Source organism: Oncorhynchus kisutch, linkage group LG11 (genome assembly GCF_002021735.2).
Source record: "Oncorhynchus kisutch isolate 150728-3 linkage group LG11, Okis_V2, whole genome shotgun sequence".
Taxonomy (NCBI): Eukaryota; Metazoa; Chordata; class Actinopteri; order Salmoniformes; family Salmonidae; genus Oncorhynchus; species Oncorhynchus kisutch.
In genome coordinates, this window is record NC_034184.2 from 79,404,485 (window position 1) to 79,419,862 (window position 15,378).

Here is a 15,378-nt window from a genome sequence, read left to right on the forward strand (position 1 = left end):
TACAAGAGTGTACTAAACAGAATCAATTAATAGTATTGTATTGGGGAGGGGGGCAATCCACAAGAAAGAAATTGCACAGACCAACATTTTATTGATGACTTCAGCATTACAAGAGCTGGTGTGTCTGTGTGTGTGTGTGTGTGGGGGGGGGGGGGGGGGGGGGGGTTCAGTATCAAATGATAAATAACAGTACTCAGGGTTGGACACAGTGCTCGACAAGTGCCTAAAGGCTTCTCTAGATCACAGGAACATTCTAGAACTCTGCATTTGAGTTCCAGAACATTCTATAACCACAGCCATTCTAGAATGCCTCTGCTCCAGAACATTCTAAATTAGAAGAAAAGTTCTAGAAGACCAGGCCGAGCATGCGCTCAGTGAGAGGTCCCTAGTCTTCTGACTCTCCAGGGCTTCTGATGTCATCTATCTTCAGGATCATTTTGACTACCTGTGTGGCCAGAGAGATCTGCTGCTTCTTCCCATGAAGAGTCTCAATAACATGCTGCTGCTTCATGTCTGGGGGAGAGAAGAGGGTCAACATCAATAACACATTTATTTAGGAAAATATCAAGGATGTCGAAGGGCCTAGTGTCTGCTGGTTTTTCCCTGTCAATTGAAGAGAATCAGGTGAGAGTTCCTTACTCACTAGTAACCTTAATTCATCAAAGTACAAGGGCTGAGCAAAAACCCAGACACTTGGCCCTCTGTGGAAGGAGTTTGACACGTGCTTTATATTAAGTGTTTGGTATATTTACAATGTTACCTATCTTTTGTATATCCAAATAACTTTTATTAATCTACTTATTTTATTACATTTTCCACATTGTGATTCTATCCTTACCGTTGGTGTTGAGGTGCAGACAGTCGATGCCCAGGGCTGGGTTGGACTCCGTGACCTGCCTGGCACGGACCTCAGTCATGGTCTGGATGGAGTTGAGCCCGCTGTTCTCTGCCAGGGCCATGGGGATCACCTCCAGGGCATCAGCAAACGAACGCATGGCATACTGCTCCAGAGATGGGCACTGCAGAAAGAGTAGAGGGAGAGATGAGCACATGGCTTTGTTTCAGATAACTGAACATCAGGCTGTTACCGAGTCACGCTACAATACAAGGTTTTACAGTGCCTTCAGAAACTATTCATACCCTTTGAAATTTTCAACAACAAAAAAATTGTTACAGCCTGGATTTAAAATGGATTAAATGTAGACGTGTCACTGGCCTAGACCCAAAACCCCATAATTTCAACGTGGAATTATATTTTTCTACATTTGTACAAATGAAATAGAAATGACAAGCTGGAAATGTATTGAGTCAATAAGTAGGCAAGCCTAAATAAGTTCAGGAGTAAAAATGTGTTCAAGTCACATAAGTGTTTAACAAAATTTGAATGACTGACTCTCTCATTCCGATACCCCACACACACACACACACACACAATTATCTGTAAAGTCCCTCAGTTGAGCAGTGAATTTTCAAACAGATTCATCCACAAAGACCAGGCACTTTCCAATGCCTTGCAAAAGGTATATATTGGTAGATGGGTAAACATAAAAATAAAACAGAATAACCCATTGAGCATGTTGAAGTAACACCATCCGAAGTTAATCAATACAATTTGCCCCAAACATACAACACCACCGAGAACCACTCTCCATATTTTCAAGCATAGTGGTGGCTGTGTCATGTTATGGGTATGCTTGTAATTGTTAAGGACTGGGAAGGTTCCAGGATAATAAAAAAAAAGATTACTAAGAGTTAGTTTTTGTTTGAAAATCTATGGGAAGATCTGAAAATGGCTGTCTTAGCCATGAACAATAACATCTTCACAGAGCTTGAATATTTTATTTATTATGGGCAAATGTTGCACAATCCAAGTGTGCAAATCTCTTAGAGACTTACCCAGAAAGACTCACAGCTGTAATCGCTGCCAAAGGTGTATTGTCTCAGGGGTTTGAATACTTATCTAAATTAAGATGTTCCACTTTTTTTTCTTCATAAATGTAAAATCTTCCAAATGTGTAGATCACTGACAATAAAAATTAAAATGTAGAAAAGGTTTAGGGTTGTGAGTACTTTCTAAAAAAGGTACTGTAGATGTTTGACCTGATACGGTGTGTTAATGGTGTATGCACATTGTACCTTGTCAGCGGCCTGGTTGACGGCGAGGGCACAGGCGATCTCAGAGGCTCCGCCCCCGTACACGATGCGGTTGTCCCTGACCAGGTTACGGATGACACACAGTGCGTCATGCAACGCGCGCTTAGCCTCCTCAATGATCTGACAGGGAAATAAATAAAAATATACAAAAAAAGGAGGGACAGTTAATGCTGGGCTGCAATTAAAGCACACCGACAGCTCTCCAGGACCAGAATTGTCCACCCGAAAGAGATACCAATGATTGGGAATCTCTGAACGGTCTACATAAACCGATTATCAGTCCCCTTAGCGTCGTCTCCAACAGTCAACACTAACAGTCCACTCACCATCTTGTTTCCTCCGCGGATGAAGATGGTGACTGCCCTGGAGTTCTTGCACTCCTCGATGACCAGCATGCGGTCCTTGGTGGTGCCGAAGCAGATCTCCTTGACGACGCCGGCTGAACCCAGCTTCTCGGCGGTCAGCTCAGAGAACCGCGGCACGATGCGGCCTCCTGTCGCTATGGCAATCAGCTGAGGCAGGGTGAAACGGAGGTTAGCAACACAGGAATACACGGAGGGAAAATAAACTAACATTTCGCAAGCTGAATGGCATGATGTCTCACCTCGATCTCAGGCCCCCCGACCCAGCGGATGGCGGGCAGCTCATTCTGCAGCAGCAGGTGGTTAGCCTCGTCATCAAAGCCCCACTGGCAGATGGCCAGGTTAGCGCCAGTATCCTTGATCTGAAAAAAAAGAGTTAATGACATATTTTCACTTTTATTTATTTCATCACGACATTCAGTTAGTTTAGATTATATTTAATTAAATGAGGGTCCTTCATATACACATCTTCCAGTTAGTATGTTCCTGTCATTCAGTCAGCCTATCTCTACAACACAGCTGCTAAAGGTAAGTTATAAAAAGGTTGTGTGACTAACCTGTTTGATCATCTCCAGGAACTTGTCCTTCTCGTACTTCTGCAGGGCCTTGTATTCCTCCACACAGGTCACGTCCAGCTTGTGCTTGGTCTTGGGCTTAGGGGGCTCAAACGGGCAGGTCAGGATGGCCATCTTTGTGTCTTTCAGGAGCTGAGGGGAGAAGGAGTAAAGGAGATTGTTGTAGAAGATAACTGGATGATTTACCATGCTAAATACGATTTAAAAAAGGGAGTGCTTTAGACTTGGATGGGCTAAAATAATTGCATTTTTAACCCACTGTTCCTAGGCTGTCATTGAAAATAACAATTTGTTCTTAACTGACCTGCCTAGTTAAATAAAAGTAAAATAACATTTTAAAAATTTAACCTACAGAAATTGTCAGCTCTCTCACAAGCCCCATGTAAGACGAAGATCCTAGATGAGAGGTGAGAGAGCCGTGGTGCTGTATCCCCTGTCAATGTCAGACCACTCCACTGGGGACAGAGTGACTGGTGTAAGGGAGGGGAAGAGCAGTAACACACACTGCATCCTAGGTTTACATCGGAGGTGACAGCATAGGCGTGCTAACACTATGGCCGAGGCACCGCTGCCGTCTGTATGTGGGTGTGTACCTTGGGCATCTGAGGGTGGCTGAACTCCTTGTCTATGATGACTCCCTTGATGAGCTGGGTGTCCTCCAGCTTGCCTCCCACCTTGCCCTCCATCTTGATCAGCTCAAAGTCCACGTCCTTACGGTTCATGTCCGCCACAGTTAGGACGGCGTTCACCGCGATCTCCGCCATCTGTCTGTGGCAGCGGTTGATCCTGAAAGAAGGAAGATGAGGAGAGAAATGTGTATGAGACCTAATGAAACCAACAGTCAGGTTCATAAATTATACACGTATGACATCACATCTGGGCCAAACCAATTTGTGCAGAGCTCAAAACTCTACACCACGTTGCCATGCCAATAGCTAGCTGGACCATAACTGACATTTCTGAAAGTTGTCATGAAAACCACAAAAAAAGCACCAACTTCCAGTAAAACTCACACTTTGGAACCTAGTGTGGTCATGGCGGTCTGGATGAGCGGCTCTGTGTTGCTGGGGTCGTAAGGAAAAGTCTCGCTAATCTTGTCCAGCTGCGCAATGGCAATCTTGGCAGCCTGGTCGTAACCATCAGAGATACGGATGGGGTGGATGCCCCTGTCCAGCAGCTGCTCTGCCTCCTCCAGGAGAGCACCAGCCAGCACTGGAGAGGGGGGAGGAGTTTGTTTGGATGAGTGTACCAATATGATTCTGCATTGATTAACAATTGTATCATAGAAAGAATTGCAGGTAATGTGCATGGCTTTCAGAAATTGTCAGCTCTCTCACAAGCCCCATGTAAGACGAAGATCCTAGATGAGAGGTGAGAGAGCCGTGGTGCTGTATCCCCTGTCAATGTCAGACCACTCCACTGGGGACAGAGTGACTGGTGTAAGGGAGGGGAAGAGGAGCACTCTGCAATTTAAATCCAATGTCTGGATTGGCACAAAAAAAAATCACCAGGAGTAGTCTACCATCCAATGTTTTTTTGTTTTAACTAGGCAAGTCAGTTAAGATCAAATTCTTATTTACAATGACAGCCTACTAACAGGGTAGAGATGCAATAGACCCCAATTGTTTAATTAATAAGCTAATGAGTCAAAGATCAATCTGGGAGACTCAAAAAAAAAATATATATATATATAGGGGACCATACCAACGACTCCGGTGGTCCCGTCTCCGATCTCGTCGTCCTGAGACTTGGAGAGCTCCACCATGAGCTTGGCGATCTGGTGGTCCACATCCATCATGCTGAGGATGGTGGCTCCGTCGTTGGTGACAGTCACCTCCCCATCCCTGTCAACCATCATCTTGTCCAGGCCTAATGAAAGAGGAAAAGTGGGAGGTTAAATGTACTTCCAAGATGAATGTGTAGCCGTAGGTAGCTGCTGTTATACTGTGTTAAGTCACCAGAGGGGTAGAGCACACAAAAATACTAGCAGTGGCTTTATCACAGCGCGGTGAATGAATACGCTTCGGTGTGGCTGTCTGGGCTTACCGTTTGGTCCTAGTGACGTCCTCAGCGTCGAGGCAACCGCCTTTGCTGCCATGATGTGAGACTGCAAAACACAAAAGCAAATCTGGTGAATTTCTTCACTGCGGCTGAGGAAGGGATGCTGCGGGAATGATCAACTAGGTAGATGGCCATGTCCGTGCAAATGCATGTTTAACAACTTGACGTTGGTCAAACTCTCAGTCAGGGTCAAGAAGCAACTGACAAACCTTTCATCTAGATTAGACCGCTAACTGTGGCTAAGCTACTTAGCTAATGAACTAGTTAACGTTAGCTGCATGACAGCATACGCACGTTCAACAAAACCAAACTATGAATTGCACTTTATTTATTATTCATCATAACTAAGTGAGAAAACACATAACGTATGATAACATTAACTAGTTAAATGATTCCATTGTTTATTTGACAACCAGCCGCGACTCACTGGCCTCTTCAGAAAATAAGCACATGGGCAGACTTAGCATGCCGTAGCTAATCGGCTAACTAGCCAACTTGTACAACATAAATGAAAGATACCATTTAATTGGCTCAGAATGTTAACTATAAATCCATAATAACTAAACTTACTTGCTAGCCAACTAAACTAAGTGGGTCTGAAGTTGCAAAGTGTTTTGGAAATGTGCATTGGTAAGATGCTGAACCATGAATGAAGTGCCATGCTAGCTAACGGGACCTGCTAAATCCATTGTACCTTCAGTGCATCAAGGCCCGATAAGCGAGTCTTCTTATCCTGGTCTTTGATGATGATGAACGGCCGTCCATACTCATCGAACGCGAGCTGCCCCATAGCGGACATTTTTGGCTGAAAGACGGCGACACTTCAGAAGTGTCCAATGGCTGAAATTCGGACTATTATCGGTGAAAAAGTGGAGTGTTGCTGAACACCTGGTCGCACGGGTCTGCCGGCGACTTCTGGAAGGATCTCAGGGTGGGGAGGGCGAGACAAAGTGGGGAGGGGGATGTTGATTATATTTTTTGTTTTTTTTTAACTATATTATGAACATAGATTTCAGTTGCATTTTATACAATTAACGGTTTGAGAGAGATGTTGTGCATAAAATGTTTTCATTTACTTTATTTTCAAAATCCCACCTATTATCCCGTTGCCAAATGAGTTCTTCCAGTCTCGCGATTCTATCACTCTAATCTCGCGGTGTAGTCGAGAAGTCTTTGCTGCTAAAGTTGAAAAGTGTGCTGAAAATGTTGTATCAAGGAGTTTAAAACTCCGTAACTGTATTTGTTTTATAATGTTTTGGGGTGAATACGTATATATTTTTAGCAAACTATCAGACAGTTTGCAGTTTTACTGGTATCGCCTCAAGCTCTTTCCCAGGCTTGAGTAAATTGTCCAGAAAAGTTAATTCAATATTTGGCTTGTGAGCTAACGTTAGTTAGTGCCATTTTTGTCTGTCAGTTCCACCAAATAAATTATATCGGGACTCCACCACTGAGTTTAGTAGCTGGTCAGTGTCCAGAGCTGGAAGACTGGCACTCAGGAGTTTTAACAGCTATCTTGCCTGTCAGTCCTGATAAGCAGAGAGCTGTTCTCCAAAAGCATCCTCATATCAGAGAAAAGCAGTTCGTGTTATGTTAACCGTTAGATAAATAAATGGACACAAATCCACGTGCAATTAGGACAGCCTGTTCCTTCCTGGTGTATGTCGTGCGTCACAAGTGACGTAACTTCTGGGTAGGATTTGTACAGTGCTGAACGTGTTCAAAGGTTTATACAATGTTACAAAAGGAATTCCACTGGGATCTGCTACGAGCTCTTCAACTTTCCGATCGTGTAGGTAAGATGCATGAAATGTACTCAGTCGTGGATGATCTAGTATGGAATTCAGTTTTAGTTGGCTCTGTTTTTAATCTGTTGTCGAGTTGAAATGGAAGGATCAGTGTCAGTACGGATGATGCTTCTCAGTTTCTGCACAATGTTCCTATTGTCATCAACAAAACAATGTTGCCACAACAATTTATAGATTTGCTTGCAATAACGTAAAGTTTCACTGACTTTTGTTGTTTCCGCTTGTCCAGCAGAATGCCTTGTGAGTTAAAGCCTCGGTTCCTGGTTCTGTACGGGTCTCAGAAAGGCCAGGCCCAATCCATAGCGGAGGGGATAGCTGACGAGGCCGAGGAGAGGGGACTGTTTGCTGATATCTGCTGCTTGAGTGAAGGACACAAGGTAAAGTTATCAAAGACAAAATAGTGTCAACCTGCCCTCCATGGCATGCATTCCAATGCAGGCACAACACCTACAATGGGAAACATCGCCAACAATCGATCTGCTAAGGAAACTTAACTAGGCCTATGTATGAGTGTATTTGTGGTAGATGTTGTTACTGGCCTCTTCTATTCTCATGTGAATAACTGATCCTGTGTTGTGTATCCCACCCTCAGTTTAACTTGGAGAAGGAGAGTTCTCCTGTGGTGTTCGTTGTGTCGACCACAGGGGATGGGGACCCACCAGATACAGCCCAGAAGTTTGTCAAGAGAATCAAGAAAAAGACCCTGCCCCGTGACCTCTATGCACACCTCTGCTATGCTTTTTTAGGTAAAGAAGAATTGTGTGTCAGACGAAATGCCTAGTGCTGAGATAAATTGCTACTATGGCTTTAAAATAAGATTTATTGTGTTGATGGTCAATATCTCGTATTTTTTTCTTCTCTGCTCCAGCTCTGGGCGATACAAACTATGCAGATTTCTGCAAATGTGGGAAGACTATTGACAGCCGTCTACTGGATCTTGGTGCTAAACGTTTCTATGCAACAGGACATGCAGACGACGGTGTAGGGTAAGGCCCAAGGTTTTTGAATTGGGAAAATAATACATATACTAAAATAGTACTGCATGTCTACATGTTGATGTATGAGAACCACTTTAAATCCTGGCACTCACCTAAGAATCTACATGTTGATGTATGAGAACCACTTTAAATCCTGGCACTCACCTAAGAATCTACATGTTGATGTATGAGAACCACTTTAAATCTTGGCACTCACCTAAGAATCTACATGTTGATGTATGAGAACCACTTTAAATATTGGCACTCACCTAAGAATCTACATGTTGATGTATGAGAACCACTTTAAATCCTGGCACTCACCTAAGAATCTACATGTTGATGTATGAGAACCACTTTAAATCCTGGCACTCACCTAAGAATCTACATGTTGATGTATGAGAACCACTTTAAATCTTGGCACTCACCTAAGAATCTACATGTTGATGTATGAGAACCACTTTAAATATTGGCACTCACCTAAGAATCTACATGTTGATGTATGAGAACCACTTTAAATCCTGGCACTCACCTAAGAATCTACATGTTGATGTATGAGAACCACTTTAAATCCTGGCACTCACCTAAGAATCTACATGTTGATGTATGAGAACCACTTTAAATCCTGGCACTCACCTAAGAATCTACATGTTGATGTATGAGAACCACTTTAAATCCTGGCACTCACCTAAGAATCTACATGTTAATGTATGAAAAACACTTTAAATCCTGGCACTCACCTAAGACGCTTTAAGGTAGGGGTACAATGAAAGTGGCATGAATAGAGACAGACTTTTAATGTACTTTCCCCACGTACCTCCTGTCACCTCGTTTGTGTTGTGTGACACGTTATCTTTCGGTTCCATCACACTGCTTATCTCTGAGTCTGAATAGTCTTTGCTTTTTGTCCAGGCTTCAGTTGGTAGTGGCCTCTTAGGGGCTGTCTCATGTTAATAGTTTAGCTCTTAATCCAAACCGTGTGTGTGTCCAGGCTCGAGTTGGTGTTGGACCCCTGGCTTGAAGGACTGTGGGAGGCGATCAGAGAAGCGTTATCCAAGATGGCCGCCCCTCAGCCTGAGAGAGATGGCCATGTTCGGGACCAGAGAGTATCGTCGAACGAAACGCCGGAATCGTCAGCAACAGACATCAAACTCCACCTCCTGAGTCTCAACGAATCAGAATCCCAGATCACCAAATCCCTCACAACAGCAGCAAGTGCTAAGACTGATTCTTTGGCTGTTTTAGCATCAGAGACCGGGAGCTCAGTTAATGATCTCGTAACGGTGTCAGCGACCGACAACACTGGGACTGCTCTTAAACTTGATAGTGTTGTCTCTGAACGCAAGTCAGTGTTGACGACACAGAGTGGACAGACTGGGGCTCCCCCTGCTGTTGTAGAGGCCTCTCTGACACGCTCCTTGCCTCCGCTGTCTGAGTTGGCCCTCAACATCCCAGCTCTGCCTCCACCCTACCTGGATGTCATGCTTCAGGAAGCCACCATAGAAGAAGAGGTGGGTTGTCTCTCAACTCATATTTGTTTGAATTCTAACATCACTAGCTCCTCATATCCTGTCCCTTCCCAGATCAATGCTCCGGTCAGTAAGGAGACTCTTCACGAGGTTCCCATCTCCAGGGCAGTCCAGCTGACCAGAGACGACTCAGTTAAAACAGCCCTTCTGATCGAGATGGACATCTCAGTGAGTGGCCGTCCCAATCTTACAACATGGTTTTTCATTTAGAGACCAATAGATAGGTCAATAGATCGAAATGGTGGTTAAAGTAGTTTCTTTACTCCATCCTCTCCTTTGTGTACCCAGTCCCACCCTATGGCCTACCAGCCTGGGGACTCGCTTGATGTGCTCTGCCCTAACAGAGCCTCTGAGGTGGGGGAGCTGCTCCGTAGACTGGGCCTAGAGGATCAGAAGAGCAACCGCATCCAGCTCTCACTACAAAAAGAAACCATGAAGAAAAGTCTCTATATACTATATAGCTCTAGTGATGACATTAAACAAATATATTACAACTCTATGTAACTACACACAGTATATGTAATCGACGTAAAATGTGACCCAGTGTTGTTTCCCTCCAGCTGCTCAGATCCCCTCCTACATCCCAGAGAACAGTACTCTGCACTACCTGCTCACCTGGAGTCTGGAGATCAGGACTGTTCCTAAGAAGGTCCCTTCTCCTTTCACTTCCTATACCTGAACTAGCCAGTCCAGAACCCGACTGTAAAAGTTTACTGCTCTGCAGTAAGATAGTCCTTCTGAGTGTGTGTGGCAGACAGCTAAGGTTGCAGTGTTGGCAGGTACAATATGGTGCAGGAATGTTGCCTGGGTGCCAAGTCTGTCTCTGCCTCAGCCAACTTGCCATTGTCTTGTTTGTCAATGTAACATTGTAACAAGTTCCAGCAGTCCAGAGGAAACTACAAATATGAACTATTTGTATTATTTTTTAAGTTTAACTAGGCAAGTCAGTTAGGGACAAATTCTTATTTACAATGACGGCCAAAACCGGGCGACGCTGGGCAAATTGTGCACCGCCCTATGGGACTCCCAATCACGGCCGGTTGTGATTCAGCCTGGATTCGAACCAGGGTGTCTGTAGTGATGCCTCTAGCACTGAGACGCAGTGCCTTAGACCGCTGCACCCCTCGGGAGCCCAAACTATACTATCTGGGACAATAGGTTCTGTGCTATGTGGTGTGTAATGCTACTTAGTATTTTCTCAGGCGTTCCTCCGTTCCCTGGTGGAGTGTACAGGAGACAGTGGTGAGAAGAGGAGACTACAGGAGCTGTGTAGTAAACAGGGATCAGCCGACTACAACCTCTATGTCAGAGACCACAACCTCGGCCTATTGGACCTGCTCACGGCTTTCCCCGCCTGCCAGCCCCCTCTCAGCCTCCTCATAGGTCAGAGCACACTCCCTCTCCTGTCGGTCATAATGTATGAGCTAATCAGAGGGCGTTGTATAGCTTTTACACGTCACATAACATGTCTCTAGTTTCTAATGGTCAATACAGTGAGCGTATCTAAGTGGTGTACTGGTATTCCTCATCTAACCAGCAGAGGGCAGTATAGCCTCAGTGAATGCAGGTTCAATATAATTTTACATAGAGCGTTTTCCCTCAACTTACCTATTTTTTTCTTTCTTTTTTTCCCCCTTCTTTTTTGACTCAACTTGGATTTTTACAAACATTTTACTGAATCCTAAATGACCAAACCAATGTTCCTGCATGGATTCAATCAAGTCTTGATCTATAGGCCCGCAAAAAGGAAATTGTTCAATTGCAAATTTTGCCACCCTTCAGTGGATCCATCCTGTCTCACCATTTGGTCACCCCTGACACACACAACTATTGGCTGTAGACAGTTAGACATTATAGTGTCTCATGGCATAAAGCCTAGACTCACGCTGAGGATTACTTATGTACATTTGTTTGAAGCCAGTTGGAAATGCCCTTCCCATCAGATCAATACATATTGTACATAAAAGGAATCTAATACTCATAAAAAATACTTAGACTAGAACTGTGTTATGTGTCCCATTTGCACTTGTAAGTTGCAATGTCCTCTTACAGAGGCTGTGTCACGACTTAATGTCCAGTGTTGTGACACAGCCCTTATGGTGACATATATAAGTCTTCAGCTTATATCTCCCTCACTAACTTTAAGCATCTCCCTTACTAACTTTAAGCATCTCCCTTACTAACTTTAAGCATCTCCCTTACTAACTTTAAGCATCTCCCTTACTAACTTTAAGCATCTCCCTCACTAACTTTAAGCATCAGCTGTCAGAGCAGTTTACCGATCATTGCACCTGTACACAACCCATCTGTAAATAGCCCACCCAACTACCTCATCCCCTTATTGTTATTTAGTCTTGCTCTTTTGCACCCCAGTATCTCTATTTGCACATCATCATCTGCACATCTATCACTCCAGTGTTAATGCTAAATTGTAGTTACTTCGCCACTATGGCATATTTATTGCCTACCTCCCTAAACTTACTTAATTTGCACACACTGTGTATAGACTTTTTCTATTGTGTTATTGACTGTACGTTTGTTTATTCCATGTGTAACTCTGTTGTTTTTGTCGCACTGCTTTGCTTTATCTTGTAAAGGTGAAATAAAAAACAGCAACACCTTTTCAGTAGAAGAACTGGGCGATGCAGAAATGTGGACATATTTAAATGGGGACATGCGTACCCTGGTGAAGAATGTGCTGGTGGAAGCGTTTTGGATCCACTAGTTGTTGTTGGGGTCCTGTCATAGACTATCCTACTATATTTCACAGGGGCATAGCTACGGAGCTGTGGAGGGCAGGGCAGGCCACAGGTTAACGATCGCTACATCTCTGACTGTCTGTGTTAAAACACATTTACTGGCCTCGTGGTGTCCCATTAGGTTTGACTGAGTGAGTTTAAGGTGGAGTAACACTCTGTGCCTAATTATTATCTTTCCTGCGGCATTGAGTCTCCTAGCTACAGATGCTGTGGAATGTAAAGGTTAAAGAGGGGATTTGTAATTGTAATCCACTTTGTGGTTATTATTTTTCGTCTTTGTGCAGGGGACAGAAATGAGATGTCACTCAGAGTCAAATATCTCTGACACTACTATAAAAGATGAAGGGAATATCTTGTGATATGCATCAGATTCCTCCTTCCAGTGATGTCATGTGACCTCCCCCCTGTTGTCTGTGATAGAACGTTTACTGTCAGAACTCGGAGGCCGGGCTGTAGACCATCAGGGAGGGAATGAGACGGTTAATGACCATGTTAAACCTGTAGATGAGAATGGCAGGGGGAGATTACAGCAGTACCTGGGGGTGATGGATACACCAGGTGTCAGTGATACATCCTGACCCGTTTCCTGTAGTAGAGTCAGTGATACATCCTGACCCGTTTCCTGTAGTAGAGTCAGTGATACATCCTGACCCGTTTCCTGTAGTAGAGTCAGTGATACATCATGACCCGTTTCCTGTAGTAGAGTCAGTGATACATCATGACCCGTTTCCTGTAGTAGAGTCAGTGATACATCCTGACCCGTTTCCTGTAGTAGAGCCAGTGATACATCCTGACCCGTTTCCTGTAGTAGAGCCCAGTTAGTCCAGCTGTTCTGGTTCTCTCTCCTCTCTAGTTGTATTGTAGGGTTGAAGTGAATAATGGGTTGAGGGTATTTTATCACATAAAAGCTGAGATTGTAGTAGATCTTCTTCACCTGCCCTAATCATTACATTTGACATATTTAGCAGACTCTTATCCAGAGCGACTTACTCTGGGGGGGGGGGTATACCCTGGTATTTCAAGCACCGTGCTCTACCAACTGAGCCACACCGTACCCAACTATTATAACTCTTCCTGTACCATATTCCTCAGAGGCCTCATTCCCAGACTCCAAATTACCTCAAAAGAGGGCACCTTCAAATGCTGACATTGAAATATGGTGGACATGAACTATCTCCATCCTACATGCACCACATCTACACTCTGGGGATATGAAAAAAACAACATGATTTTATGAATACAAGTATGCCCTAAAATAAACGTGTGTGTGTGTGTGTGACAAGGAAACAGGACTTGGAGGTTGGGTGGGTGGATCTCAACTCTGAAGTAGTGTGCCCCCTCAGCTCCTTTACGCCGGTGTCAGTGATCTACATAGAAAGGTGACACCATTCCTCCTTACGGTAATATCCTCTCACCTGACACATTTTCCTTTTTATTTCAGAACATTTGCCCAAACTGCAACCAAGACCGTACTCCGCGGCAAGGTAAGCTGTTGTACTAGGGCGGCAGGTAGACTAGTGGTTAGAGCGTTGGGCTGGTAAGTGAAAGGTTGCTGGTTACACTACCCGAGCCTGTTAGTTGAAAAATCTGTCAATTTGCTCTTGAACAAGGCACTTAGCCCTAATTTATAATGGAACAAGATTATGGTATACAGTCACTTATTTAGCCTCTACGTACTGGAACAAGAGTCGGCTATGGTATACAGTGGTGGGAAAAGTACCCAGCTGTCATACTTGAGTAAAAGTAAAGATACCTTAATAGAAAATGACTCAAGTAAAATTTTACTTGAGTTTGTCTAAAAGTATTTGGTCTAAAATATAGTTATGTATCAAAAGTAAATGTCATTGCTTATTAAGTATTAAAAGTATAAATCTTTTCAAATTCCTTATTTTAAGCAAACCAGATCAGAGGCAGTAGGGATGACCAGGGATGTTCTCTGTTTAGTGAGTCCACCAGATCAGAGGCAGTAGGGATGACCAGGGATGTTCTGTGTTTAGTGAGTCCACCAGATCAGAGGCAGTAGGGATGACCAGGGATGTTCTGTGTTTAGTGAGTCCACCAGATCAGAGGCAGTAGGGATGACCAGGGATGTTCTGTGTTTAGTGAGTCCACCAGATCAGAGGCAGTAGGGATGACCAGGGATGTTCTGTGTTTAGTGAGTCCTCCAGATCAGAGGCAGTAGGGATGACCAGGGATGTTCTGTGTTTAGTGAGTCCTCCAGATCAGAGGCAGTAGGGATGACCAGGGATGTTCTGTGTTTAGTGAGTCCTCCAGATCAGAGGCAGTAGGGATGACCAGGGATGTTCTGTGTTTAGTGAGTCCTCCAGATCAGAGGCAGTAGGGATGACCAGGGATGTTTGGTTGATGAGTGCATCAATTGAACCATTTTCCTGTCCTGCTAAGCATTCCAAATGTAACTAGTACTTTTGGGTGTCAAGGAAAATGTATGGATTAAAAAGTACAATATTTTCTCAAGGAATGTAGTAAAGTAAAAGTAGTCAAATATATAAATGGTAAAGTACACATACCCCAAAAAACCACTTAAGTAGTACTTAAAAGTATTTTTACTTCAGTACTTTACACCACTGATGGTATACAGTCACTTATTTACCCTCTACGTACTGGAACAAGATAGTGACTTCATCTATATTCTCCACTATATATATTCTCCACTATGTCTCCTAATCTGTTACTCTATCTCTTCTTCTTCTTTCTTCTTCCTCCCCCTCCAGCTCCAGTTTAAGACATCCAGGTCGGCTGCACTTTGTTTTCAACATCATAGAGTTCCCAGCATGTGCTGGGAGACCCGTGGGGAGGCGTGGCCTGTGTACTGGTTGGCTCTCTGACCTAGTTGATCCCATCCTGGTGCACCCTGGGAAGGCTCAGTCCTCCAGCACCCCAGCCCTCCCTAAGGTGAGTAGAGGAGTCACCTGTGTCTAGACGTGTGTGTGCATACAAACTTAACATGTAAAGTGTTGGTCCCATGTTTCTAGAACTGAAATAAATGTTATTTCTCTCATTTTGTGCACCAATTAGTTTACATCCCTGTTAGTGAGTATTTCTCCTTTGACAAGATAATGCATATGTGGCATATCAAGATGCTGATTAAACAGCATGATTATTACACATTATTATGTCCTGGGGACATTAAAGGCC

The 15,378-nt window shown here is 43.9% G+C and overlaps 2 protein-coding genes and 2 non-coding genes across 10 annotated transcripts in view; 1 reads left to right on the top strand and 3 right to left on the bottom strand.

The window, feature by feature from the left end:
- On the bottom strand, positions 1-6,827 carry LOC109899197 (T-complex protein 1 subunit epsilon-like). Its single transcript, XM_020494251.2, has 11 exons — positions 5,847-6,827; positions 5,138-5,198; positions 4,796-4,960; positions 4,105-4,303; positions 3,685-3,877; positions 3,074-3,223; positions 2,759-2,878; positions 2,481-2,666; positions 2,137-2,274; positions 839-1,019; positions 1-513 (listed from the first exon to the last, which is right to left on the bottom strand). Exons 1-11 carry the CDS (start codon positions 5,949-5,951, stop codon positions 386-388), a joined length of 1,626 nt encoding a protein of 541 aa, XP_020349840.1. The 5' UTR covers positions 5,952-6,827; the 3' UTR covers positions 1-385.
- Positions 3,448-3,581, bottom strand: LOC116376366 (small nucleolar RNA SNORA49). Its single transcript, XR_004211779.1, has one exon. It is a non-coding gene; the product is annotated as a small nucleolar RNA SNORA49 (small nucleolar RNA).
- Positions 4,412-4,545, bottom strand: LOC116376367 (small nucleolar RNA SNORA49). Its single transcript, XR_004211780.1, has one exon. It is a non-coding gene; the product is annotated as a small nucleolar RNA SNORA49 (small nucleolar RNA).
- The window catches only part of LOC109899196 (methionine synthase reductase), a 26,918-nt gene continuing 17,912 nt past the window's right edge, over positions 6,373-15,378 (top strand). Inside the window, exons 1-11 of one of the 7 annotated variants that reach the window (XM_020494248.2) lie at positions 6,373-6,948; positions 7,190-7,337; positions 7,553-7,706; positions 7,829-7,946; positions 8,926-9,445; positions 9,518-9,631; positions 9,752-9,905; positions 10,024-10,112; positions 10,666-10,846; positions 13,664-13,706; positions 14,955-15,135. In XM_020494248.2, the coding sequence (XP_020349837.1) occupies positions 7,194-7,337; positions 7,553-7,706; positions 7,829-7,946; positions 8,926-9,445; positions 9,518-9,631; positions 9,752-9,905; positions 10,024-10,112; positions 10,666-10,846; positions 13,664-13,706; positions 14,955-15,135 (1,698 nt within the window). In that variant the 5' untranslated portion in view covers positions 6,373-6,948; positions 7,190-7,193. Of the gene's footprint in view, positions 6,949-7,189; positions 7,338-7,552; positions 7,707-7,828; positions 7,947-8,925; positions 9,632-9,751; positions 9,906-10,023; positions 10,113-10,665; positions 10,847-13,663; positions 13,707-14,954; positions 15,136-15,378 lie in introns of all 7 variants that reach the window. The other 6 variants (XM_020494247.2, XM_020494250.2, XM_031836380.1 and 3 more) reach the window with 6 other exon arrangements.

Coding starts and splice junctions, on each gene's coding strand:
- LOC109899197 (XM_020494251.2), bottom strand. CDS start 5,951: ATGTCCGCTATGGGGCAGCTCGCGTTCGATGAGTATGGACGGCCGTTC. Junction 5,199..5,846: donor CGGGCCTTGATGCACTGAAG/GTACAATGGATT, acceptor TGTGTTTTGCAG/TCTCACATCATGGCAGCAAA. Junction 3,224..3,684: donor GCCACCCTCAGATGCCCAAG/GTACACACCCAC, acceptor TTCTCCCCTCAG/CTCCTGAAAGACACAAAGAT.